General features: G+C 65.7%; 3 protein-coding genes across 3 annotated transcripts; 2 read left to right on the top strand and 1 right to left on the bottom strand.

The window, feature by feature from the left end:
- Position 1: 1 nt before the first annotated feature.
- CHLRE_07g314700v5 (uncharacterized protein) lies at positions 2-13,880 on the bottom strand. The gene is made up of 32 exons (XM_043063860.1): positions 13,496-13,880; positions 13,051-13,338; positions 12,704-12,815; positions 12,247-12,436; positions 11,923-12,085; positions 11,492-11,710; positions 11,178-11,294; positions 10,679-10,803; positions 10,206-10,470; positions 9,792-9,995; positions 9,322-9,539; positions 8,853-9,036; positions 8,436-8,589; positions 8,070-8,158; positions 7,532-7,786; positions 7,192-7,317; positions 6,900-6,960; positions 6,545-6,655; positions 6,076-6,365; positions 5,582-5,911; positions 5,188-5,436; positions 4,879-4,983; positions 4,564-4,665; positions 4,289-4,355; positions 3,993-4,078; positions 3,587-3,737; positions 3,223-3,437; positions 2,923-3,004; positions 2,670-2,722; positions 1,675-1,860; positions 1,288-1,335; positions 2-992 (listed from the first exon to the last, which is right to left on the bottom strand). Exons 1-32 carry the CDS (start codon positions 13,637-13,639, stop codon positions 849-851), a joined length of 5,133 nt encoding a protein of 1,710 aa, XP_042922428.1. The 5' UTR covers positions 13,640-13,880; the 3' UTR covers positions 2-848.
- A 429-nt stretch (positions 13,881-14,309) lies between these two features.
- Positions 14,310-15,162, top strand: CHLRE_07g314676v5 (uncharacterized protein). Its single transcript, XM_043063859.1, has one exon. The coding sequence runs from the start codon at positions 14,348-14,350 to the stop codon at positions 14,669-14,671; it is 324 nt and encodes a 107-aa protein (XP_042922427.1). The 5' UTR covers positions 14,310-14,347; the 3' UTR covers positions 14,672-15,162.
- A 287-nt stretch (positions 15,163-15,449) lies between these two features.
- Positions 15,450-20,879, top strand: CHLRE_07g314650v5 (uncharacterized protein). Its single transcript, XM_001700923.2, has 12 exons — positions 15,450-15,759; positions 15,868-15,959; positions 16,259-16,334; positions 16,694-16,819; positions 17,242-17,415; positions 17,770-17,874; positions 18,267-18,380; positions 18,515-18,573; positions 18,828-18,906; positions 19,120-19,173; positions 19,541-19,624; positions 20,044-20,879. The coding sequence occupies exons 1-12, from the start codon at positions 15,574-15,576 to the stop codon at positions 20,140-20,142; spliced, it is 1,248 nt and encodes a 415-aa protein (XP_001700975.1). The 5' UTR covers positions 15,450-15,573; the 3' UTR covers positions 20,143-20,879.
- The last annotated feature ends 23 nt before the right edge of the window (positions 20,880-20,902 follow it).

Genomic DNA, 20,902 nt, shown 5'->3' with positions numbered 1-20,902 from the left:
CATGTATCAACAATTACAGTCCTTCGCTCTTCCAGCTGAGCTATGGAGAGGTGATCATATATCGAGACCAGGTTTCGATCCTGGGACCTCGGGGTTATGAGCCCCGCACGCTTCCGCTGCGCCATCTCGATGATGACAACATAAGCATTCTGGCTCTATACACAGGGCCACAAACTAACGCACAATAAGTTGGCTCGCGTCGGCTAACGACCTTGCACGGGCAACCACTTAACGGTAACCTACGTTGGCGGCTGGCAAGCCCTTCATAGACAAAACAGCACAGGCGGCGGCATGCTCGTACGCAAGGGTGTACCCTCCACTTGATTCTTCCCAACAGCATTGCCGCATGCGGCATTCATGATTCATGTACAATTTGCGCTACTGACTACTCTCGTGTGGCCTGCAAGCCCACTCCGCCTTCCGCTCTGGTCTGCGTACGCATTAGTTCCGCAACACTCGTCATTATCATGTACCAGTAATCCGGTATGAGCAGCAGGCTTAGGACTGGACAGTTTCTGTGTGCTTGTATGCTTGTAACTTGGCTTGTCCCCCTCGTGTGGGGGTAGCATGTAACTTTCATATGAGTGTGTTGTGGATCCGAGTATGTTGTGATCCCACACACTGACGGCACCTGACCACCCAACGCACAGGCATTCCCAGTCCCAGGGTGCACCGCTGACATGGCACCACCGCCAGCCGACCTCCCATCCTCCGCAGCTGCCGCCGCTTGTCATGCCCCAACGCACGACTGTGGAAGCCCTCGAAAGGACCTTCACCCACTAACACCCGGCAGCAATCACGGATGCACCTCATGCAGAACGTAGGCCCCTGCTGCCGTTGGCTGCTACTCAGGCCCCCTCGTGCCGGTCCATCTGGTCTCCTCCCATCGCCGTCGTGTCCCCCCGCCTGGTGCCGCCGGCCGCGCCGCCGGTGAACGCGAAGTCGCGGTTCGTGGAGCGTTTCGCGCCCTTCATCAGGTTGATGCCGGAGGACTGGGAGCAAGGACGGGGGGGGAAGGTACCATTCTAAGGGTGGGCAGGTATAGATGTGGGAAAGGATTCGAGGAAAAACACATAGGGCACGTTACCCGACGGCCGCATGTACAGCTATACAACTGGGAGTAAACGCTAGCAGGCTGACCAGGCTGAGGCATGCGGAAAGGATATGGGGACGGCACAGGATGGATTCTGTGTTGGCCTACTCGTTACGCAGGCCTTCCTCCTGAACAGCCTTTTGCCTCCTCCCCTCTGACACCAATACCAATGCCGGCTATGCCGCGCCGCCCACCTTGAACACCTTGTCCAGGGCCAGCAGCTGCTTCTCAAAGTCCTCCAGCTGCAAGGTGACAGACATGACGTGGGCCGACAGGGCGGGGCAGGGCGGGGCAGGGCGGGAGAGCGAGACTCAGCGACAGCGGTGGCGACACGGCACGCCCGCCAACCGCTTACGGCAGTGGCAAGCGAAGAGGTGCCTGTACCAGCCCGCAATCGCCTCCTTCATGGCACACACGTGCACCCCCCCTGCGACCCGTGCTGTACCCGCTGCATTTCAGTGCAACTGGTGCTCTACTTGTCCGCGGAGTTCCGCACCACCGTCGTCCCTGGCCCTCCATCGTACCCTGTCCTTCCATCTCCCGCCACCGAGCCTAGCCCATTCCCTGCCAGCCCCGCGCACCGCAAACACTAGCTGCGAGTATGCCTTGGAGTCGCGCTTGGCCTTGGCGCGCAGCTGCTTGCTGGCGCCTCCCGCCTCGTCACCCTCGGCGCCGGCTGCCGCGGCCGTGGCGCCCACACCCACGTCGTCGTGCATGGCGGCGTACACGGAGGGCGTGAGGTCGCGGTGCACCTGCGCCACCAGGTCCTGCGGGGGGGGGGGCATGGGAGTGTGCGAGCGTGCGTGCGTGCGTGCGTTTGTGTGTGTGTGTGTGTGTGTGTGTGTGTATGTGTGTGTGTGTGTGTGTGTGTGTGTGTGACTACGGTTTCCACGGTTATTCTGCCAGATCACGTGAATCGTGTATCTGGTATAACCAACGACAGGGCTCTCAATCGAGGGCTGCCGTGACCTGGCGTTTCCCCGGCAGAGCGCAAACAGCTCTGGAGTCCACAGGGTAACGCACTCCGACCCTTCACCGCGCCAGTAACCCTTGCGGAATTACTACCGGTGTAACAACCTCAGACCCAGCGGGCGAGCTACATCTTAAGACCAGGCGGGCAGAAAACAAAAAAACAGCAAACATAACAAAACACGCAGCACGCAGCACACGACAGCACGCGATAGCACGATCACAGTGGCTGTGGGGCTGAGTCCTGCGACCCCGCAGCCTGCACGACCTCAACCGCAACCTAACCAGCTCTCGACGCCAGGGCAGACTATGCCTAAGGGCAGCCACAAACGCGTCTGGCCACTAGGCCGGTCCAGGTTGTAAAGCCCGGGGTGTTGCAGCACCCAACACACCCTCTCAGGCATAAAACCACACAAAATGTGTGTGTGTGTGTGTGTGTGTGTGTGTGTGTGTGTGTGTGTGAGGCAAAGTGCGACGCCATGGGAATGCATGTGTAAGAGGGAAACGCAATGTGTGTGGTTTGCATTGGCAAGAGGGGCGCACTAACGGGTTGATTGCGGGACCATTAATGCACATGCTTCTGCAGCACTCCGTGCCCCAGGCACACCTGGAACGTCTTGCTGATGGGCGGCGCTGCCGGCGCGCTTGCAGCTGCAGCCCCTGCGCATCATTGATTCAATGAGACCCATGCACATATTGAGTGGTGTGTCCAACGGTCTGCCCACTGCACCTCCACCTTCCAGCAGCATACCTACACCCATGAGCCCCCTTTATCAATTTCTAGTCCGTTGTTAATTCTGAGTCCCCATGTCCAATCTACAATGCGTGATACAGGAAAGGATCTTAACAGCGACCCTCACCCTTGGCCGGCAGGTAGATCTTGGCCAGCGCCCCCAATAGCTTGAAGGCGCGGATGACCACCTCCGTCTGTGCCTCCAGGACCTGAGGGGCGAGGCCACGGGGTACGGGGCCCAGCGTGCGGGTTATGTGCAGCTCCAGCCAAGTGGGGTGGGGCGGCACGCCCCAGGAGTTGACGGGGCCCCGAGTAAAGGCTCGGCGCCTGGCAGCGGATTACCGGGTCTTGCAAGCAAAGTGGCACACCGCGAAGCTGGTGGTAAGTACCATACGGTAATGTTGCAGGCACCTCACACGTACGGCACCTGCGGGAACGCCAGTCGCGTGTTGACCACCACGTTCAGCACGTCCAGCAGCCGCACCAGCCGCCGCCCCACCGCCTCGCTCAGCTGCACAAGCACACGGCTGGCGGCGGCACCAGAGCCCGGCCGCCCGCCTCCGCTGCCGCCACCGCCGCGCCCGCCGCGGCCAGTGCCCGTAGCGCCGCCGGCACCCGCGCCTGACCCTGATGGCGCAGGTTCTGCAGGCAGCAATGTGCGTGTTGCCCTTTGTCAATGCCAATCGCAGCGATCAGCCAAAGCACATACTGCTGCCTGACCGACCGAATGACGCACTCAGTGCGCCAGAGAATGCAGAAGACCCGGCTCGCTGGCTTGCCGCCACCCTTACCGCCGTCGCCGCTGCCGCCTCCTCCCGCCGCCACGCGTGTCGCCGCCGCCAGCGCCTCCTCCGCCTGCGCCAGCCCCTGCCCCAGCAGCTGCAGCACCTCCAGCGCCGCGTACTGCCCGGTCTCCTGGTGCAGCGCGCCGGGGGCGGACGGCTGCGCGGTGTGTGGGGGGGGGGGGGAAGGGGGGAGGAGTGGCAGGGGAGGAAGGTAGGAGGGCTGGTAACAGGATGGAAGGCAAGAAGTCTGGCCGGTGTGGTCAGCTTCAGGGCGTGCGACACAGAGCATTCTAACTGCTTTTGTCGTATGGCCTGCACACACAGCCGGAGCCATGTGCCGCCTTAAGCACCCCTATGTCGTCCTCCTCGCAACGCGCCGCAACCCCGCGCCCCTCCCCCGCCGGCGCCTCACCTCCTCCTGCGTGGCCACCCCCACCGCCCCAATGATGGCCTGCACACTCAGCGCCACGGCCTTGAGCGCAGTCGCGTCCTCCGAGCCTGCGTGGCGGGCGCATGTGAGTGTAAATGCGCACGCATGACTGCACAGCACCCCAGCCTTCATGCAGGTATTCCCCCAGCACGACACACGGAGCCGCTACGTCAGCTCATTAGACAGCCCAAACACGTGTTGTTAGCCTTAGAACCGAGGCCTGCAGCGCTCCTGCGCCTCCCCCTTCTCCTTCTTCCCCCTTCAAGGCCATTCCTCACCTCGCAGGCCGACGTGCGCCGACAAGAGTGCGCGCACCAGCGGCGCGTACTTGACCCGCGGCTCCGTCTGCGGCAGAGACGGGAGTAGGAGTGTGAGCTGGCGCAGGGGTGGGAGGAAGTGAAGATGCAGGAGCGGGCATTCCTGACAAGGGAACTGAGCGGGCTTAGGCCCACTTGCCCCAAGCGCGCAAGTATGGTATACTGGTACATAGGGCTATGCGCCTACACCGCAACGGAACGCCCTCCTCCTCCTCCACCTCCCCGCAGCGGCCCACCTGGTGCAGGCGCTCCCACAGCACGTCGCTGACGCTCAGCTGCGCCGCCGGCGGCAGCAGCCGCGCCAGGCCCACCACCACCTCCACCAGCGCAGCGGCCTCCTGCGGGTGCGGGTGAGGGTGCGGGTGCGCGTGTGGGTGTGGCAGGCGCGCATGCGTGCTTGCGAGGGCGCGTCAGGGGTTGCTCGTGTAGGAGCTGTGGGCGTAGCAGGGCTCCATGTGCGCCCTCAGCTGGCGACATGCACGCCACGTCACCCTTCCACTCCATTTCCGCACCCCCCCCCCTTCGTTTCTGCCACCCCAGCCACGCCCCACCTTGAAGCTGCCCGCCCCCATGAGCGCTGTGAGCATGTCCGCGAAGTGCGGCAGCCGCGCCACCACCACCTCGGCCGGGGGCAGAAAGGTCTCGTCCACCTGGGCCTGTGCGGGTGGGCGGCGCGACGTGCAGCGCGCAGTACCATAAGCATGTTACATTCCGTGAAACCAGCATACATAGTGTTTGGGCACGCAACTGGAAGCGCACAGGGACAAGACCAGGAGCCGTCTCCAAACGTCACATGCACACCGACGTGTGTGTAGCCCTTGTTTCCTTAACGCACCCAAAAGCAGCCACCCCACTCGCACCTGCGTGTCCTGGCAGTGGATGGGCAACCCGCGCAGCACCCACGCCACGAGCCTCAGTCCGCCCAGCGCCGCCGCGCCGCCCAGTAGCTCCCGCAGGCAGCCCACCGCCAAGCCCGCAAGCGAGTCCGCCGCCGCCGCCTCCCGCCGCGCCGCGCGCGCCTCCGCCTCCGCCTGAGGGCCCCCGCCTCCGCCGGCCTTGCGCGGCGCGGGCGGGCGCTTGGTGGGGCCGGTCCAGGTGCTGAGCAGCATCTGCCCAAGGTGGACGTGTAGGTGCAGGTGCAGGTGTAGGTTGAGTCAGGGGGCACATACGGGTATTACGCTGTTTGGCTGGTTTCAGCCGCAAAGGCTCCATGTACGCCGTGCATTGCCTCACCAACCCACAGGCCCGCCGCACCTGGCACAACAGCACCAGCGGCTGCGCCATCTTTTGCCACGGCGCCTCCAGCGCCCCGCCACCTCCGGCTGCTGCTGCGGGGCCTGCCCCGCCTCCTAACCCGCTGCCGCCGCCACTGCGCTCCTCCACACGCTGCGCCCGCCGCGCCTGCCGCCGCTGCGCGCACGCCACCAGCGCGTCCGCCAGCGCGCCCCCTGAGGACGAGGCGGCAGCTGAGGAGGTGGAGGAGGCGCCGGCGGCGGCGCGCAGCCGGTTGTGGCAGCTGCGCAGCACGAAGGCGCGGAAGAGGGGGCTGCGCGCCAGGCGGGTGTGGGCGGACGGGCCTGCGCCCTGCAAGCCCAAAACGGGGTTCCAGGCACGGTTGTTTAGACGATGGCGGTGTGGGGTTGGCACCGCGCTGCCCAGCGAGACCATGACCATCCACCATCATCCAACACGCCCTCCTGCCCCACTACCCAGCTCCTCCCTCACCCGCACCCCCTCATCCCCCTCACCGGCTCGTCGCGCATGTCGTGCGCCAGGCCGTCCCGCTGCACGCCGCCGCACAGCCGCCCCAGGCAGCCCCAGCTGAGCGCCGGCGGCCGCGCGTCGGCGGGCACCAGGTCCGGGCACAGCAGCTCGCGCGGCCGCTTCAGGGCCCCGGGGGCGGCTGCGCCGGGCGGCGCGGTGCCGGTGCCCGGCCCCACCACACCCACTGCGGTGGTGGCGCCGTCGGAGCCCACGTGCGCGCTGTCGCCGCCGCCGCCGGCCTCGGTCGCTGCCGCGGCGTTCTTGCCGCGGCCGCCTGGCATGGTACAGAAGGGCGAGGCACGTCATGGTATAAGGCCACCAAGTGCCTCTGCTGCATCGCGTCGGAGTGGGTCCCGGCCCGCTGTCCATCCGCTTTGACCACAGCAAACAGCAGTACAGGCGACAGTGCCCACCCGCCCGCCCACCCATTCGTGCACCTGCCCGCCCCCCAACCTGCGGGCGTGGCCTTGGCCTCCCTGGCCAGGTCGTGTATGCGGCAGTGCAGCTCGAACAGCCGCGTCAGGCGGTCGCCGCTGGCCGCAGCGGAGTCGTTGCCGCCCGGGCCTGCAGCGGCAGGGCGCGCGGGATGCATGGGAGGTCGGGCGCGGGTAGCAGTGCACTTGGCACTAGGTAAACCCCCAATCTGTCCGGCAATGCGGGCCGCCCCATCGGCCCCGCCCTGGTTGTCGTGGGCCCGGAATGAACTTCCCTGATCTCCAGCGGCTCCCTGTTGTGCTTTGAGAAAGATGTGCACAGCCCTCTTCCGACGCCCCGCCCCACCCCGCCTCCCCACCCGGCCCGCCCCCACCAGTGGCCACGTGCACCAGCTCCTGCATCACCACCTCGATGGCGCCCAGCAGGCACACGGCCTACACACGCAGCAGGGGCGGGCGAGGCGGAGGGCCGGAGTGAGCGCCACGTGGGCGTGTCACGTGGGGGAACCGGGGGCATCAAGGGCAGCTGGAGCACATGGTCATATGGGCCATTAAGGAGGCAAGCGCGCATTCGCCTATTGCCCAAGCTGGCGGCGAGGGCACGTATCGCAGGCGAGTCTCGTACCCGGCGGCACCAGTGGGTGCGGCAGGTGGCGCCCCACTCACCTGCAGCTGCCGCGCCGCCCCGGCGGCAGTGCCCGGGTTGAGCTCGGCGGCGGTGTTGAGGTCAAAGTGTTCCGCGTGGCAGCGCGTCAGCCGCCGGGCGAAGCTGTCCCAGCCGCGCACCAGCGCCTGAGACGGGCCGGACGGCGTAGAAAGGAGTGAGGAGATGCTGAATCAAGAAAGAGGCGCTAGACAAACACGTTCGGTGACCACCACCCGCCACGCTACTGCTGCCCAGGGCTCACCCACTCCTCCGCCTCCTCCCCATTCTCCGGCTTGCTTTATGTACTCATTTGCAGCCTTCCTTCTCTTTTCCTAGCCAGTGGTTGGATCCTAACCCCACCTGCACGGACGCGTCATCCGCCACATCGCCGCCCGCCTCCTCCTCCTCCTCATCCACCATGATGGCATCGCCCTCGCCGCCGCCCCCCTCCTGCTCCTGCAGCCAGGCCGGCCCCTCGCCCGGCTCCCGGCTGAGGAACACCAGCTTGCGCGCGGCGTCCAGCAGCGACGGCAGCGGCTCCAACAGCGATACACAGCCGCCGCCGCCATCGTTGCAGCCGCCGCCACTGCCGCTGTTGCCGCCGCTGACCAGCAGCTGCAGGCACCAGAGAGGGTACGGCATGGTTTGAGGGCTTCCAAAGGTCCATGCAAAGGGCAGCATGACAGCGTTGTACCGTACTCAAGGTGGACACGTGCTCGTCCGCACGCCTGACTTATGCCTGAACCTTTCAAGCCGCCCGCCCGCTGCCCGCCTGTTGGCCCGGCGGCCACGTACGGTACCGTATGTGCGAGCCTGTACGCCTGCCTACCCGGAACCCCGCTAATCGCTTGCAGGCGCTGTCCGCCTGTTGGCCCGGCGCGGAATTCTTCTCTCTCACCCGTGTGTTGAGCGGCGGCATGGCGGGCGGCGGCGCCAGGTAGCGCTGCAGCTGCGGCCCCACCAGCTCCAACACGATGTCGCGCGAGCCTGGCGGGCGGGCGGGCGGATGGGCGGATGGGCGGGTGGGCGGGCGTGCACGTGTGGACGGTGACGGCCAGGACGACCGGTACCAGCAACAGGACCGCAACAACGAAGACGGAGAGGGGCAGAACCATTGCCATGCGTATGGTATAAACGCGCGAGAGCGGGCCTGCTTGCATAGCCCGTATCCCTCAGGTGCTTGCGGACACGCGGCGATAAAGCAGAGGAGATCCTGAGGCTGTGCCGCAACCGCCGCCCTCGCTGGCTGCGCTCACGCACTCACCCGCGTCCACCTCCAGTACCTGCCCCAGCCCGCCGTACAGCGCCGCCCGCACCCCCGCCTGCTGTCCCAGCGCCCGCCGCAGGAAGCCCTGCAGCTCGTGCTGCAGGCTAACGCCGCCGCCGCTGGCCAGAGCCGACATCTGGCTCATGCAGGACTGCGGGGTTGGGGCGGGGGGGGATGCGGGGTGAGGGAAGGGGAGGAGGGAAGGGAAGGGAAAGGAAAGGAAAGGGGAGGGGGCAATGGGCGAGGAGGAGATGGAGGCGGAGACGCGGGTCAGCGGCGGAGAGCACGGAGGCAGGAGGTGGGGGCGGAGCTGTCGGCCCTGCCGGTGCGACAGACGACACAGATGTGGGGTGAGACACACGAGTCATGCAGCAGCAGCAGTGATGGCGCACAGCAGCAACCAGGCGCTCGCACCTGGCTGGCTGACGCCTGGCTGAAGCTGGGGCCGGCCGCTGCCGCTGCGGCCGCCGCCGCCGCCTCCAGGCGCTCGTCCTCGTCCTGCCCCGCCGCGGCGCCTGCTGCCGCCCCGCCTGCCGCCGCCACCTGCGCCTCCAGCTGCTGCAGCAGGATGAACAGGAAGCCGCGGACAGCCACCAGCCTGTGGGCGCAGGGGGGTGCCGTGTGCCCGGGTGGTGCGAGGACGGATGTACGGGGCGGAGCGGGGCAGGGCAACGCGGTGGCAGATACCCGGCGATGCGGCGGCCCATGTCGCCGATGCCGTACAGTCCACCAAAGCGAGCCTCAATATGGCTCCCAGATCCATACACCCACACCCACAACCCATGTATTCGCACGCCCCAAAATGGCAAGCACACACCCCACAGCAACACGCGCCCCGCACCAGCCTCTCCCCCACCTCCCACCCGCCTCTCAGCCGCCCCACCTGCTGGCGGCCTCCCGCGCGAACATGACCTTGCGCAGCAGCATCACCGCGTAGTCGCGCAGGTCGCGGCGGCCGCCGCCACCCCCGCCACCGCCACCGCCACCGTGAAGGTGAGGGTTGTGAGGGCCGCGGGCCGTGCCGGCCGCCAGCGGCCACAGCGCCAGCAGCAGCCCCAGCGCCACGGGGGCGGGCAGCAGCAGGAAGCTCTGCAGCGCGTCCTGTGGTGGTCGGCGAGGGGAGAGTGTGTGGACACACGGGTGGGTTGGGCGCAGGGCGGCAACTGTGTATCTGCATTGCTGCAGCTTGGAAGGGACTAGGCGGGCAGGGCACGTCGCATGTCGCCCCGGGCTACACCCCGTCATGCGCAGCCTCCATTCATGCCGCCAGCTCGTGCTTGGTCTAGGACCCACAGCACTCTACACAGCGCCCCCCTCATGCCGCCACCCGCACATCCCACAGTACCCACACACCTTGAGCTTGGGCGTGTGCTCGTACAGCAGCGCCGGGCAGCGCGCAACCAGGTTGCCAAGCAGCAGCACCGCCGCCAGAGCCGCCTCGCCGCCGCCGCCGCCGCTGCCGGCAGCCGCCGTGCCGCCGCCGGACGTACCACCCAGCGCCTCCTGGCACAGCCGTAGCACGGGGCCGCGTGCCTCCACGTGCGCCTCGAAGGCGGCCTACGATTGGGTGGCGGTTGGGTGCTGGTTGGGCGACGGGAGCCGAGATGTGTCATTGGCGCTCAGGGCGCCAGGAGGCGCGCGAGTCCGAGGCACGGCGGCCCTACTGGTGCGCATTCTGCAGCCCGCCCCGCCCCACCCCGCCTCTTCTATCCTCTCCCTCTCCTTTTCCTCTCCTTTCCGCCTCCCCTTTTCACCCCACCAGCCCACCTGCAGCAGCTCAATACCCAGCAGCGCGCTCTGTAGCCCCGCCGAGCCGCGGCCCTGCAGACCACCCGCCGCCGCCTCCGCTGCAGCAGCCGCGGCAGCGCCACCGCCACCGCCACCGCCACCCGGTGCCGCCGCCGCCGCCGCCAGCGCCGCTTCATTGCGCTGCACCAGCGCCAGCGCCTCCGCGGGCGGGCAGCACCCCAGCAGCGCCGCCCCCAGGGCCACAATGCCCGGCACCACCACCTCGCCGCCCACGCCGCTAGTCCTGCGGTGTGGATGTGTGCGCCAGGGAGCCCCGCATGACGGCCGACGCCATGTTCCAAGCAATGGGCGGGGGACCAGCATCATGCAGCCGCAATCTTTGCACTCCCTCTACAATCCTGTTGCCGGTACCTCAAAAACACGCATGATGAACACAAGTCCCTTGAGTAGTGTAGCATTGGACCCTACCGCTAGCACCCTTGCTGCCGCACCTGACTGCCGCCAGCAGCGCCGCCCGCAGCTGCTGCCCGCCCGGGCGCGGCAGTGCGGGCAGGCTGCTGAGCCAGGCGCTGGCGGCCCGCGTGGCGTCCCACTGGAATCCCGCCGACACAAGGTGCTGCGGGTGGGAGCGAGAGAGCGAGAGGGCGAGGGTAGGGGGGTTTGGTAATCCCGTGTGTGTGTGTGTGTGTGTGTGTGTGTGTGTGTGTGTGTAAGTGTGCGTGTGTGGGTGTGGGTGTGTGTGTGTGTGTGTGTGTGTGTTGAAGAGCACAAGAAAAACCCTTACGGGCAGGACAGTATGTGCATTCGTGTGTGTGTGTGTGCGTCTGTCAGCATGTGAGTCAGCAAGGGAGTACCGCGCTCATGAAAGGGCAGCGGACGGAAGAAAGCTTACGCCAGATTGCTCAAGTGACCGTTCCCCCCAGGTCGCCCCAGGACGCAGACTCAACCCAACATGCGCCTCGCCACCTACCACCCAGCCCCCTCCCTCACCTTGAGCAGGTTCCGCACGGGCCCCTCCTGCTTGTGCTGCTGCGACAGCGTGAACAGCAGCAGCAGGCAGAAGCGGCTGGGCGCGGAGGGGGAGCACTCCACCAGCTTTATCAGCTCCTGAAGGGAGGGAGAGCGGCGGGAAGCAGCGGGGTGGAGTTTGCGGCGGCAGGGGCAAGGGCGAGACTGACACCAGCACCACTGACACGCCACCCTCTCGACCTCCCTCATGAGCATGGACGCCCGCACCACCACGCCACCCAGCACACAGCCCCGTAGCGCACAGCCCCTCCCGCCCCTCCCCTCACACGCCGTACCTTGGCCAGCACGCCGTCGTACTTGAACGCGTCCGCCAGTGTCACCAACGCCGTGCCCTCCACCGCCGCCAGCGCACCGCTGATGCCGCCCGCCGCCACCAGACCACCAGCGCCGGCTGCAGCGGGCGGCCCCATGGCCGCGGCGGGGCCGGCGGCGGCGGCGGCAGCGGGGGCGCGGCGGTGCGCTGCCTCCAGCCGGTCGAACAGCGCGAGCACACCCTGTGGCGGCGCGGGCGGAGAAGCGAGGACTGAGAGTGGACGAGCTAGCGAGCGACTGAGGTGGCTTGCTTAGATACAGGACGCGAGAGCAGGATGCACAACACGGCACGAGGACCCAACCATACTGGCGCCCGGCGTTGCCGGCATCCCTCCCACTCCCTCGCAGCCCTCCTCCTCCGCCTCCCCCGCCTCCTCCTCCGCCTCCTCCTCACCCGCAGCACCATGGCCCGGTGCCCCGGCCCCGCCAGCCGCATGAGCTGACGCAGCAGCCCAGGCAGCGCAGCCAGGTCGCCGCCGCCGTCGCCGCCACCACCAGCGGTGGCACCGCACACCGACAGTGCTTTGGTGATCACCGCCTGCTGCTGCGCCGGCGTCCTGCGTTCGTGACAGCCACAACCCGTATCTTTGCCCGTACTTAGATGGTAGAAGGCGATAAGCCCCATGCCTAACGGCTCCTCCCCGGTTGGCAGGAGCACACACGGTCTCGCTGACAACAATGTAAACATGCACCGCAAGGCACAAAACCCAAAACCTACATCCTGATTTCTCGGAGCGCATCCATGATCGCCACCGCGTGCTCCGGCGCCCACTCCGCGTGCGTCAGGCGGTGCAGCGCCGTGGCCACGTGCTGCGCTGCCGCCGACGGCGCGCCCGGCCCCCCGCGGCGGCCCGCCGCCGTCCCCGCGCCCGCCCCGTTGTCCTCCATCGCCTCCTCCTCGGCCTCGTCTGTTTAGCCAGTGAATTTGCAACGGTGGTGCGTTTGGCCCTTAACATGCGCTTGGTGCGCGGTGACATGCCCATGTTCACCCAACCCAACAACCCCACAAGTATATCATTTAGTCCATGCAGATTGGCATGCAAATTGGGAACGGCACCAAGAGACGGCAGAGGCCCAAACTGCGGTTGCTATCTCCATCTGCTCCCTCCGCCTGCCGATCCGCTCATCTGCCTTTCTACCCCATCCCCCCTTCCCAAACGCTCGCTGCGCCTCACCCTCCGGCGCCGCCTTCGCCACCAGCAGCCCGGCCGCCTTGGGCAGCAGCGACAGCAGGCGGGGCGCGCCGCGGGAGCGGGCCTCCACGCCGCGACACACGTCCGACAGCACCTGTGGCGAGGGCGCAGAAGAGGCAGGAACGAGGGACGTCTGTGCCATCGCCCGGCGAGTTCCATCACCCATTGGGCTCGCGAGCATCTTCCCAACACAGGCAATTCGGCAGTTTCCCTCCGCACCCCCCTTCCGCAAGGGCGCAGCACCGGCTGCGTCATAGCATAAGCAAAGGCCGCAGTAGCAGCAGACAGCGGCACCGTCCCCACCACGCCCGCCGCTCGCGACGGCGCACCAGCGTCAGCGGCTGGAAGCCCAGTGCGTCCAGGTGGTCCAGCAGCACGTGCGGGTAGCCGCCCAGCTCGGCGTCCTCGCCGTCACCGCCCATCACCCCCAGCGCCGCCCGGTACAGGCCGGCGATGGCGCCGTCGCGCAGCCGCTGCAGCACCTCGCCGGCCTCCGCGTCCTCGTCGTGGTGCGGGTGCGGGGCAGCGGCGGCGCCGGGCTGCTGCAAGGCGTCGGCGATGACGACCGTGCCGCGGCGCAGCGCCTGCAGACACTTGTCCACCAGCCTCGCGGCGTCCTGGTAGGGGATGGAGGGGATGGAGTTCGGGGCGGCGAGTTAGCGGCGCGGCGGGGGAAGTGCTTCGTGGTGCTGGATGAGTTTGAGTGGGTGCGGCGGGCCCCTCGCAGGGGCCTGCGAGGTCCATGGTGGTGCTCCTAGCGATATGGTAGCGCACCTTGGAAGCGCCATTTGTTTTCAGATAGCTCGCAAACTGGCTCGCAGCCCCTGGGCGTACAAGAATCGCTGCAACCGCGCCCAGCTGAGCCTGTGAACCCTCCTGGAAGGCCGCGATGACCTCAGCGGCCACAGGGTTTTCCATAGCTCTTAGCGCTGAATACTACAGCGCGCGAGAAAATGCTGCACAGGTGCTGAGCCTGCTGAGCAACGCAGCTTTTTCCAAGGCCTGCCAAATTCCTCAGGAATATATCTGGTGCATATCTTATCAATTAATGCATAGACTTTGTGCAATCTGTCCGCAGCTGCGCCTGTTTCATATTAAGTGCTAAACGCGACAGGCGCGACGCCTGTGCAGTGCCTGAGTTTAATGGCTTGTGCGTGGGGTATGAGTTAAATTTAACAAGGCTAGTCAAGATGGCAGAACCAAGACAACTCGCCATTGCGCGCCAAAATGCTTGACACACTCACACGCACCCTTCAACCCCTTCACTCTGCAGTCACTGGACTGTCCCTTCTTGATGTTGTGGCCGTGCTGGCCTCATGCACGTGGACCACTGGCACCTGCAGTACCATGACGTGTATTAAAGAGGACCTGCTTGCTAGCGGAGGAAAGCTGGGTCCTCTACTCACGTCTACTCCTCTGGCCAGGGGGGGAAGTAGGAAACAAAGTGTTGGACCCTGCCCCGAAGTCCTCCAGGGCCCCCCCTGAGGGGGCGCCCACCCGCCCCCCCCCTCCCCGCGGACAAAGCCGTATGGTTTGGGGGTAAACTCCCTTCATTTAATACCAGATTGGTGCAAACCGACTCCTCTTAACAAGCGCCAACACGCTGTGCCATGCCACCTGCATGCCATGGCTCCCGAGTTCTCGTCAACTCCGCAATTGCGCTCTGATGTGTGCGCCTGCGTGTCCAAGCCGCCGCCACCCGCTGGCCCTGAGCTGGCACCCATCACTCGCAGCAGGCAGGCTGCGTCGCCACCAGGGGAGACCTCTCCCCTGGTCGTCACGCTCTCCGACGCTGCTGTGCAGGCCCTTGCCCGCCATGTGACCCAGAGCACCCGCAGGCGGCCGGCGGGGAGGAAACAGCGGCGCGGCGCGGCGGCACGGCGGCGCTGGGCCCAGACGGCCAGCCCCTGCTGGCCCCACCTGCCGTGTTCGGCTGTTGGTTGGTTCTGATGTGGGTATCCGTAGGCATGTACCCTTCGGTTAGAAATTTGTAAGAAACACTTAGCGCTGCCTTGAAAGCCGCAAAAGCTGGGTTCATGGCTGTACGTGTGGAGTCTGCGAGGCTGTACGTGTGGTAATTGTAGGCAAAAACGTGTGTGGTACCCTTGTGTGTACGTGTGTGAAGTCGACACGGTACGAAGGGTGTTTACAGGTACTTGTAGTTATTGTGAGGCGGTATGTAAGGGTGTTTACAGGGTAGCTAGCTATTGGGGAGGGGATAGTCGGTTAGGTCCAACGAGGGGAGGCGGGGGAGGCCAAGGCAGGATGCGAGGAGGGTTCGGAGCAAAGCCATCATCGAAGACAACATGCATGTGTGCACCAAGATGTTGGGCGACGGTTGATGGCCGTGTGAATTTGGGAGCTGCACTGATTTAGCGGCATCATGAGCCGTCAAATGTGGCAGTGCGTGGCCATTCTGGCTGTTGTAAATTACGTATGTCGATGACTTAGCGGTGATGAGGGTGTACATCGCCGTCGCTCGCGAATAATGAACGTGGGGGCCGAGGGACTTCACAATGTTTCTTGATTTCAACCATTGAAACCTTTCCATTCAAGTGAAATGTGTTTGCAAGAGGGGAGGGGGCGAGGGGGGCTGCCAACGAGGGGAGGCGGGGGAGGCCAGATGCGAGGAGGGTTCGGGGAGGGTTTCGGTGCTAGCACGTCGTGTCGACCGGCATCCGCCGTAATAAACCGCTGCCGCTGTGCTGCCTGGCCTGCTGTCGGGTTGCTCACGTAGACGCACCTGCCAGGACGGATTTGCGAGCTCGCTTCCAACGCACAACGAGAGAGAACAAAGTCACGTCAATTTTTCCGCGACCCGCTAGCTCCTTTTACTCGGTTCGCTTGAAGCCATGCAGACCGCAATTCAAATGCCTAGTGGTGGCTGCTTGAGCAGTGGGGCCCGGGCCCGGAGCAGCGCACGGGCCACTCAACAGATTCTTTGCGCGCCACGTCGCGACGTCGTTGCGAAGGCGCGGCGCACCAAAACTGCCACGACAACCTATACTCAGGGCGAACGCCCGGATGCCGATACCAAGGTGGGTTGTTACTGGCAGTTCCGCGTTGCGGGGGATGGCGCCATTTCGCGTGGCCGCGGTGAGGCTTGACCGCATCGTGCTCATGCTGACTCTGTAACATACATGCAGGCCAAGCTCTTCAACGAGACAGTCGACCGCATCACTCGCCGCTTTGGTGACGGGTCCATCATGCGTCTCAGCGACAGCGTCACGGCGAACATGTGAGTCTACGGCGGGCAAACTCTGTGCTGTTGCGAAGACGAGCGGAGAGCGAGGGGGGCCAGTCGGGAGGGGTGCAAGAGCTGGCGCCGGCGGCGTGACTGGACAGCTGGGTTGGGGACGGGGGTGACGCGACACGTCCGCGTGTGCATAATAGCGCCGCTGACTATTGGTGGTGTTGAGAAACACCGGTTTTGTAGCTGTTGCCGTCCGCGAACCGACAGCAGTGCCGTATTGGCAGTCGGGGAGGCGCGATACTTCTTACACACCTTTTCGCCCCGCCACGCCCGCACGGCCGCAGTGAGACCTTCCCCAGCGGCTCACTCACGCTGGACGCGGCCCTGGGCGGCGGCTACCCCCGCGGCCGCATTATCGAGGTGCGGGCCTGGGCGGGGTGTGAAGGATGCGTGTTGTATACCGCCGCTGCAGCTTATGCCAGGCCAGAGCGGCGTGCAGCTGTCGGCAAGTGGCGCAGGGCCGTGTTGCGTTGTGGGCAGACGTACGACTGCCGCAGTGCCGCCTCCAGGCCACAGGGCCATCCACACGACTGCCCACTGCCGGGTAGTCCATGCAGCTCCTGGCCAAGCCCGCCGTCCGCCGTGCGCCGCCATGTGTCTTGGCGGCAGGCCCACCAGGGCCCACACCCCTCCACCCACTCCACCTCCTCCCCCACCCCCTCTCTTTGCAACACCCCTCCCCACCTCGCAAGTGCCCCACTCACACCACACCCGTGCAGGTGTACGGTCCGGAGGCCAGCGGCAAGACCACGCTGGCCATGCACGCCTGCGCCGAGATCCAGCGCCTGGGCGGCACGGTCGCCTACATAGACGTGGAGCACGCCTTCGACCGCACCTACGCCGAGGTCGGTTGGGAGGGCAGGAGGAGGAGGCAGAGGGCGGGGGCACACGGAGGGGGAGGGGGAAGGGGAGGGGCTGGTGGGGCGATGGTGGGGGAGGGGGATGCAGGGGATGGGGAGGGAAGGCGGAGGGGCGAGTCTGGTAGTCCGGCAACTGTTTGGGGGGTAGGGCGCTGAGGGGTTGCGGGCAGTGGAGTGGCGCAGCGGACCTCCAAAAATGAGGTGTGTAGATACCAGCCCAAACTGAACCGAACCGAAGGGGGAGTAGGTACGCCGGCGGCACGGACGCGCATGCATCCGATGCCAGGGACCTAGTGCAAACCCGCACCCATCATGCATGCCTGTAACTCAACCCTCTCCCCTGTCCCCTCCCCTCTCCCTCCCCCCTCCTCCCCCCTCCTCCCCCCCCCCCCGCCCCCTTCCCGCAGCGCCTGGGCATCAACCTGAACAACTTCTGGTACGCGCAGCCCATGACGGGCGAGGAGGCGCTGGAGGTGATGGACGAGCTGTGCCGCAGCAACGTGTGCGACCTGGTGGTCATCGACTCGGTGGCGGCGCTGGTGCCGAGGGCCGAGCTGGAGGGAGACATCGGCAGCGTGCAGGTGGGAGGGAGGAGGAGGGGGAGGAGGGGAGGAGGAGAGCAAGGGGGAGGGCAAAAGGGAGGGGGGAGTTTGTTCCACCCCCAACTCAATCAAGCCCAAGGGGTTGATGTAGGGCAAGGAGGAGCGAGGAGGGACCGAGGAGGGACAGAGAGCAGGGACAAGGAAAGTAAGGGGATTGGGTTAGTGTGAGGGGGCCGGCATATGCATGTGCCCACCCCAAGCCCTTCCGTCCCCGCGTTCGCATAAATGGCTATCCCCCTCCCCTCCGGCCCACCCGGCCTACAACGTCCTCAGCGCCTCGCCGCTTGCCCCACCTCTCATCCTCCGCTTCCTCCGCCGCCTCCTGCCCTGCAGATCGGCAGCCAGGCCCGCCTGCTGAGCCAGGCCCTGCGCAAGCTGTCCGCCTCCGCCTCCAAAAGCAAGACCACCCTGTTCTTCATCAACCAGCTGCGGAACAAGGTGAGGTAGCAGCAGGGTACCGGCGGAGGGGGGGGGCGGAAGGGTAGCCTTGCATGGAGAATGGAGAGAGATTTAATCGGGGGGCTTGTAAGTTGGGAGCCCGTGGAGGTACTGTGAGGAAGAAAGCAGCGAGAGAGGGGTTGTGGCGCGCACGTCACGACAGCGGCCGTTTGGTGCATGCCCCCTCACGCGTCGTCTGCCTCCCGCCTGCACCGCACGCATTACCTATGCCCCCCCCATGTTCCGCAAGATGGTCTACCGTCTACCACTTCCTTAACTAATCATGAATGTAACCCCCCGGTCCGCCACACCTCTCCCCTGTCCCCGCCCCCTGCTACGTGCCCCACCTGCGTCCCCCACCCCACCCGCACCACCTGCCTCCCCCTTTTCAGATTGGCGTCATGTTCGGCAACCCCGAGACCACCTCGGGCGGCAACGCGCTCAAGTACTACAGCAGCGTGCGCATCGACATCCGCAAGAAGGAGACACTCAGCGAGTCGGACCAGGTGGGGGTGGGGAGGGAGCTTGTGTGTGCGCGGGGGGGGGGTGTCACGCGCACGTTGCGATGACAGGGCCAAAGCTGCGGCTGCCCTGCAACCTGGGTCACCGCCTGGTGCCTCCGCCGTCTCCGTGCCTGCAGGCCTACGCCAACCGGGTCCGCGCCAAGGTGGTGAAGAACAAGGTGGCCTCGCCGCATAAGTAAGCAGCGCTGTGTGTACGTGTTTGCTGCGGGCTAGGGCGTGAGCAGTTGTGTAGTTGAGAGAGCACGGGAAGCGAGGGGCGCACAAGGGAACATGTTGAAGAGGACACGCACCAGCACAGGCAGTGGGGGTCGGAGCCGTGTGTGCGGCACGAGGAATGGGCTCAAGCCGGTGCACCAACCGCACGCATCAAGGCCTCACCGAGCTTTAAACCTGGCGCCTCACCCCAACATCCCGCCCTCAACCCCACAGGGAGGCTCTGTTTGAGATCTACTACGGCCGTGGCATTGACTTCCTGGGCGGACTCATCGACACCGCGGAGCGCCTCAAGGTGAGCAAGCGGAGAGGGGAGGGTGGGGGCGAGAGGGCAAGAGGGTTGAAAGGGGTGCGTGGTGCGTGGGGCTATACATGGTGAGGTGCAGACAACGCGCAGCCAATCAACCCCGACACCTGACCCAACCCCAATCGACCTCAATCAACCCCGACACCTGACCCAACCCCAACCTCGACCTACACCGCGCCTCCACCCCGACTCCTGGCGCAGGTGCTCACCCGCCGCGGTGCCTTCTACTACTACGGCGACCAGCGGCTGGGCCAGGTGGGCGGGCAGGAAGCAAGTGCGCGTGTGTGTGTGTGTGCGTGCGTGCGTGCGTGCGTGCGTGCGTGCGTGCGTGCGTGCGTGCGTGTGTGTGTGTGTGTGTCAGCAGTAAATCAGCACGATGTGTGGGTTCGGGTGCAAGGCCACGCTGCAGTTGTAGTGCAGGCAAAAACACGTCTTTTGGTCTAAGGTCGGGGTCCGGGGCCTGCTCCATGCCACAGTGTGTTCGTGCCCACCCGCTGCTCGCCCCTCACCCGCCACCTCCGCCTCCCTCCCTCCCCACTCTCACCCTCCGCCTCCTCCACATCCCTTCCGTCCATCCTGCGCCCTCTATATGATGTCCATGCCGGGCACGCCGCACACACAGGGCCGGGAGAAGGTGTTGGCGGCGCTGCGCGAGGACGCGGAGCGCACAGCCGCCATTGAGGCCGCGGTGCGGGACGTGCTGCGGGTGAGTGCGAGCCAGGACGGCCCTTGGTAGGGCTATGCGGAGGCCGGGGCGGGGAGCAGCTGGCCGGGGTGGAGGAGCTGGGCGCTGACGCTGGCGAGGGTGGTTTGTGGGGGGGGAGGGTGAGGCGGTGTTGTAGTCGGGCTGTTTTAGGAGGGCTGCTCGGTCAGGGGTCAGGGAGCGCACCCGAGCGCCGGAGCTGCCCCCACACCAGCAGCGTGCCCGGAAAACACACACACACACACACACACACACACACACACAAATACACACACACACACACACACACACACACACACACACACACCGGCACGCCGTGAGCCCCTGCACCCGCATCCGACTGCCCGCTCTCATCTCTCATCTGTACCCGCTCCTCGCCACCTGCACCACCCACCCCTGCCTCTCTTGCCTGCCCCTCGCAGGCCAACCCCGACGCGGCGCTGGTGGACACGGAGGAGGGCGACGACGACGACGGCCTGGGCACCGCCTCCACCGTGGCGCTGGACATGGACGACGTGTAGGGGGAGGCAGGAGGGCTGGCAGGCAGGGAGGCAGTGCTGTTATGGGGGGGGGGCTGTGGTAGTACACAGCTGGGCGGCAGTGGGGCAGCGGCCAGGGACGCCACCTGAGCTCGCAAGTGCTACCGCAGATGTGCGTGTATTGTGTTCGTGTGTTTGTGTCTCTCGCAGGGTTTGCTTGTTTTGGAAGGGGCAGTTGAGGGCGGGCTATCGCCTTCTTGCAGGAGAGATCGGGCAACGGTTGCGCGGCGGTTGTCCCGTAATGTACATGGCATGTATGATGTGCAAAGTGTGTATGCTGATTTGGGGTTGTTCACGAGCAAGTGTGTTTTGTCACATGACGCCTGGTGTCTCAGCGCATGTGCATTGCTCGCTTGTGTTGCACACATCAACCTTGATTGTTGATAAGAGTGGGGTGCCGTATGCACAACTGGCTTGCTCTGCACCGGGACTTGTATTGCAGGGGTCGAAATGACGTACCCGTGCCCGTGTGGCCCTTGTTGGCAGCGGCCGTGCCACAGAAACGCGACAATGACCCGGTCAGCCACAGGGCCGGTCGGTGTGTGGTGGAGACAAGGCGGTGTGTACAGACGTGTACAGGTGGCTGGTGGCGTGCCCGCATGCAGGGTGTCGGCGCGGGTGCCGGTGCGCGTGCTGCGCTGTGAAGCCCAGGGTACGTTTCGAAGTCCGGACGCGCTACAAGCCCTGCGGCTGTGGCGGCCACTGAATGACTCGACCAGGCCGCGGGTCCAGCAGTGCCGTG

Source organism: Chlamydomonas reinhardtii, chromosome 7 (genome assembly GCF_000002595.2).
Source record: "Chlamydomonas reinhardtii strain CC-503 cw92 mt+ chromosome 7, whole genome shotgun sequence".
In the NCBI taxonomy this organism is placed as follows: domain Eukaryota; kingdom Viridiplantae; phylum Chlorophyta; class Chlorophyceae; order Chlamydomonadales; family Chlamydomonadaceae; genus Chlamydomonas; species Chlamydomonas reinhardtii.
Note: the sequence above shows the minus strand (reverse complement) of the source record. Positions and strands in the feature narration are given on the sequence as shown.

What these genes read in the sequence shown, in the direction of transcription:
- CHLRE_07g314676v5 (XM_043063859.1), top strand. Translation starts at nt 14,348, where the DNA reads ATGGCTCCCGAGTTCTCGTCAACTCCGCAATTGCGCTCTGATGTGTGC.
- CHLRE_07g314650v5 (XM_001700923.2), top strand. Translation starts at nt 15,574, where the DNA reads ATGCAGACCGCAATTCAAATGCCTAGTGGTGGCTGCTTGAGCAGTGGG. An exon ending in CCCGCGGCCGCATTATCGAG is followed by an intron (nt 16,335 to 16,693) that starts GTGCGGGCCTGG and finishes ACACCCGTGCAG; the next exon opens with GTGTACGGTCCGGAGGCCAG. An exon ending in CACTCAGCGAGTCGGACCAG is followed by an intron (nt 18,381 to 18,514) that starts GTGGGGGTGGGG and finishes CCGTGCCTGCAG; the next exon opens with GCCTACGCCAACCGGGTCCG.
- CHLRE_07g314700v5 (XM_043063860.1), bottom strand. Translation starts at nt 13,639, where the DNA reads ATGGAAAACCCTGTGGCCGCTGAGGTCATCGCGGCCTTCCAGGAGGGT. An exon ending in GGGCGGCGCGGCAGCTGCAG is followed by an intron (nt 6,961 to 7,191) that starts GTGAGTGGGGCG and finishes CTGCGTGTGTAG; the next exon opens with GCCGTGTGCCTGCTGGGCGC. An exon ending in GCTGGTGCACGTGGCCACTG is followed by an intron (nt 6,656 to 6,899) that starts GTGGGGGCGGGC and finishes CTGCCGCTGCAG; the next exon opens with GCCCGGGCGGCAACGACTCC.